Genomic DNA, 4,517 nt, shown 5'->3' with positions numbered 1-4,517 from the left:
GTAGAAGAAACAGGGACTGGAGAGAGGAATGAGAATTTTCACTTGTAATGTCCAAGCTGACTGAATCCGTTGCAACTAGCATATGTGTTTTTAAAAAAAAGATTCCAAAAAGAGTTATATTTTTAGGAAGGATGCGATTTACCAGTAAGCCCTGCAGATACTAGAGCCTACTCTTTTCTTTTCTAAACTGGTATCTCCATTTTGGGGTTATCATTTCTTTAGACCCAGTCATTGAAAGCACGTTCCTGAGGCCCCAGGAGGAGCCGCAGATGCCTCCCCCTACCAGCGTCTTCCCTGCAGCATCTCCCCCACTGCACCCCTTCCTTCCCTTTGCCCACCCTTCTGCCCACTCACTGGCCCCCCCCACTCTTTCTCAGCAGCTTTACAAAACTACCCATATGGTCCTGCTTCAGCGCAACAGGAAGCAAGCACCCCAACAGATGCGGCCGGAACAAAACTCACCGCTTCACTCCTGAGCCCAGTGCAGAGGGTGGAAGGGACAGGCGACAGCACAGAGGTCTCAGACACACCACTTTCGACCTAAATCCCATCACCCATCAGAGTATTTTTCAAAACAACACCTATTACACCAAATATAAGAAAACCATCACTAGCAAGTCAGATGAGTGATTATGTTCCAAATGTGATGGGTTTATTTTATTTTACTCTGATGCAAAACCAAAGATTTCACTACAGCACAGAGACCAATATATTAAAAGGTCATGAAAAAGTGGTGTGGGACATGCAGGACGTGATGTACAAACTGGAGGATGGGGTCGTTTCCTCTGGAACAGGACACTACATTGTCGCTGAGGTTCACATTTAAAATAACACTGTGGAACTCAACTGAAATGTGGCACAAACATGACAACTTCCAGGCATGCCTTCAAGTACCTCCCTTAGGATGGACTTGCGATCTCTAGAATTCAGTGTGGGGAGGATTACAATTCTTTGGAAGAATAAAAAGTTCACACTTTTGAAATTTCACAGAAGAATTTTAAGGCCAAAACATAGTGGGTTCTCTTCACCTCCAAGGACAAATCAGATGCTTTACTCAAGCCACATTAAGCTTCTAGTTCAAATCCCAACCCGACCTTGTGACCTCCTGCATTGAAGTTCTTTCCGTCGATTAAAGCTGATAGGGTCAGTTTGACTCCTAGGAAGAAAAAAACAGTACAATTACTTGGAACAAGTATCATAATCAGCTTTTCATTTTCTAGAAACAAGGGACATGGGTGGAGTCAAGGGCATGGAATACAGCTGGGTGTAAGAGTTACAGGTGCCACTAGGTCAACAGGGTTACCTATAGTCATCTGACCCGCAATAAGCAAAGCACAATCACAGCAAACTTTATTTGGAGTTCAAGGTCAAGAATAAAGAATGATCAAACAAACTCATAAGCCAGAGTGACCTAGTTAGAAATATGTAATTATTTTTTAAAGAAAAGCACTTGATCTGCTTTACTTTGTATGAACAACCAACTGTTACACAATGGACTAAATCAACCTACAGTTGATTGTAGGTTTTATACGTTACTTTCATTATTTTTCCATCACCTCCTACCCCACACCCATTGTTATTAATTGCTTTACTCACCTGGTCGAAGAGTCTGAGTATAACCCAGTCCAATCAGGCTGGCATTATTTACTTTAGCCTAAGAATTAGGAGATGAAATAGAAACAGTTAGAAAACAACCAACTTCATAATATGTAAGTCCAGTACAACCACCAGTTCATGCATCAGATTTCCAAAACTAAAGCACCTTCAGGCCAATCTAGAATTACTGGAATTGAAAACTTACCTAATAAAAATGTAAGTCTCTTCAGTTAATAGGACTGGTAGAGATAGTAGGGACTTTGCAAATGCATGCTTAAAGGCCTCAAATAAATTTTTTAAAACAATGTGCAGCCAGGTACGCCTGGGTAGCTCAGTTGGTTAAGTGTCTGACTCTTGTCTAGCTCAGGTCATGATCTCACGGTTTCATGAGTTCAAGCCCTGCATCGGGTCTGAACTGGCAGCATGGAGCCTGTTTGGGATTCTCTCCCTCTCTCTCTCTGACCCTCCTCCATTTGCTCTGTTCAAAGTAAATAAATAAACTTTATTTATTTATTTATTTATTTATTTATTTTTGAGAGAGAGACAGAGTGTGAGCCAGAGAGGGGCAGAGAGAGGGAGACACAGAATCTGAAGCAGGCTCCAGGCTGTCAACACAGAGCTGACACAGGGCTTAAACTCATGAACCACATAAGATCATGACCTAAGCCAAAGTCAGACACTCAACCAACCGAGCCACCCAGGCACCCCAATAAATAAACTTAAATAAAACACTGTGCAAACACCCTGATATACTAAATTCTTCAAGATGCCAGTTTACAACCTCTGACAGCAGTTAGAATATAAACTCTGGTGAGAAGATCTGGATTCAAATTGTGACAATGCCACTTACTGTGTGACTTTGGGCAAGTTACCTATCTCTCCAAGTCTCAGTTCCCTCATCTATAAAATGGGCATGAGGATACTACTCACCACAAGAGTAGCTGGGAGGATTAAATGAGATACTACACATAAAGCCTTTAGTACAGTACCTGAAATTTAAGGGCTCAGTGTCATTATTAATAAGAATTAGTAAGAGCCACAGGAATAGTAATCAAGTCCCATGAATTTACAGATAGGAAAACTCTGAGACCAAAGAGATAAAAATGGCTTGAGAAGGTCAGCCAACAGCCAAATACAGGAGGACCCAAGACTAGCGCCCACATTCCATGGCTGAGGTATGATACTCTTTTCACTACACTAGGAGCAGCTCACTAAAAGTTAACAGAGAACATGTACACAACATATTACAACTTTCATTTACAACTCAGCTGAAACCCTAAGAGTACATGCAACCTTGTAGCACATTCTTACAGAGAGAGAAGTTCTAGAGTCCAGCTTGTATTTAGCAGCGATGCCAAAACGGGTATTGTTACTGCCAGCCGTCCAAGCAAGGTTTATTGACGTTTCAATCTTCTCATTAACCTTCTGGTAGATAGACCCTCCAAATTCAGTGCCGTCATTCCTGTTTTCATGGTGTAAGAGGAAGTCATAAATCTCTAGCTTGTACCATACTTACGATATGGAAACAAATTCTAAGACTATCTGGACAAGGATCTCATTTTGCGATACCTATTTCAGCACACTTCTAGTTTAAATGACTACCAAACAAAACAAGGAACTAAATCTAGTTATGTAATTTATAACCATCTGATTAAAATGTAGTTCATATCTGACTCATTTATTCAGCTCCTCCATGGTGTGAATTTCTTAGACAAAATTCAATTATGAAGAAAGGCAGGCACCTCCAGTAAATATGGTCTGTAAGTCTTTGAGATGTTCAAAGAATTTAGAGACCTAAAAGTAGAGTTCGAAAAGATTCTGCAAAACAATAAATAAAAGAAATAAAGCCAATTCTGAACTTCATTTGAGACAATCCTAGTGTCACAAAGCACACACAATACCTACAGTGTATTCCTCTAGAGAAGTGCCTACATTATTGCTTCAAAGCATCGCAGAACTTAGTCCTTACTTTCCATGGTTTTCCTGGTAATACTGCTTCATCGATTTTAATGCCACTGTCTGTACCACTGCTTGGGTTTATTTCAGTGAATTGGAATGTCTAGTGAAGGGCAATCTACACTACTTCAAAAACACCTAGCTCATCTTTTGCTTTTTCTTCCTGGTATAGTAACAGTGCCCAGTAGGCCAAGACATTAAATACAATTTAAAAGTTCAATTTCATTTAACCAACAGGATGCAGCCTACAGAACCGAATACAGGGTTGCTTTGAAGACTTCTGCTGAATCCCACAAGGGTGGCTGGGTTCTGACCATGAGTACAGAATTACTGGGGATGTTCTGGGATGCTCAGGTCAAGTATGTGGTTGCTCTTCATGATCCAAACAACAGATCTACTTACAGATACTACCAAGCTAAGCAGGGCACTAGAGGAAGCAGAAGTATCTCCAAAGGATCCCTTGTATCAGGATCCTTTGTCCTGGGCTCTCTCCACCCCAGTGGTTCTTGTACAGATTCTAGTCCTCCCTAAAGTTTGGGGTACAGGCTGAGAGGCCAGTTACTATCAGCAGCACAGCACAATGTACCAAGTGCACTAACCTCCGGCAATGTTTTGCTGACTAGGAAAATAGTACAGCGAGGCTGGATGTCCACCAAAGCACACTAAATGCAGGTACCTCATTTCTAACATTCTCAACATGCTAACGGCTACCATCTTTTTGGGCGACTGCACTTGTACTAAAGGAGGAATGAATTATAAACACTCACACATGGGTGTGCAGCTGGAAATCTGCAGCCTTGTAACCCAGGGCGAAATTATTCTGTGACAGTTTGGATTTGGCTGTGTCAAAACTCATCTGATAGCCAGCAAGCCAACCTTCAAAGGCTAACACAGCCCAGCCATAGATGGTTGGTCCAGAAAAATCTATATCAACGTTACTGCCAAGACTGAAACATTCCCGCTTA

General features: G+C 41.5%; 1 protein-coding gene across 3 annotated transcripts in view; it reads right to left on the bottom strand.

Annotated features, from left to right (window-relative positions):
* Positions 1–625: 625 nt before the first annotated feature.
* Positions 626–4,517, bottom strand: part of VDAC3 (voltage dependent anion channel 3) — a 13,802-nt gene continuing 9,910 nt past the window's right edge. For 2 of the 3 annotated variants that reach the window (XM_029936571.1, XM_029936582.1), the window contains 4 exons: positions 4,320–4,476; positions 2,908–3,058; positions 1,597–1,654; positions 626–1,156 (listed from right to left, as the gene is read on the bottom strand). In XM_029936571.1, the coding sequence (XP_029792431.1) occupies positions 1,065–1,156; positions 1,597–1,654; positions 2,908–3,058; positions 4,320–4,476 (458 nt within the window). In that variant the 3' untranslated portion in view covers positions 626–1,064. The remainder of the gene's footprint in view (positions 1,157–1,596; positions 1,655–2,907; positions 3,059–4,319; positions 4,477–4,517) is intronic. The other variant, XM_029936590.1, reaches the window with a different exon arrangement.

The sequence above is a fragment of the Suricata suricatta genome, chromosome 1, assembly GCF_006229205.1.
Source record: "Suricata suricatta isolate VVHF042 chromosome 1, meerkat_22Aug2017_6uvM2_HiC, whole genome shotgun sequence".
Taxonomy (NCBI): domain Eukaryota; kingdom Metazoa; phylum Chordata; class Mammalia; order Carnivora; family Herpestidae; genus Suricata; species Suricata suricatta.
This window is presented reverse-complemented; position numbering and strand designations above follow the sequence as displayed.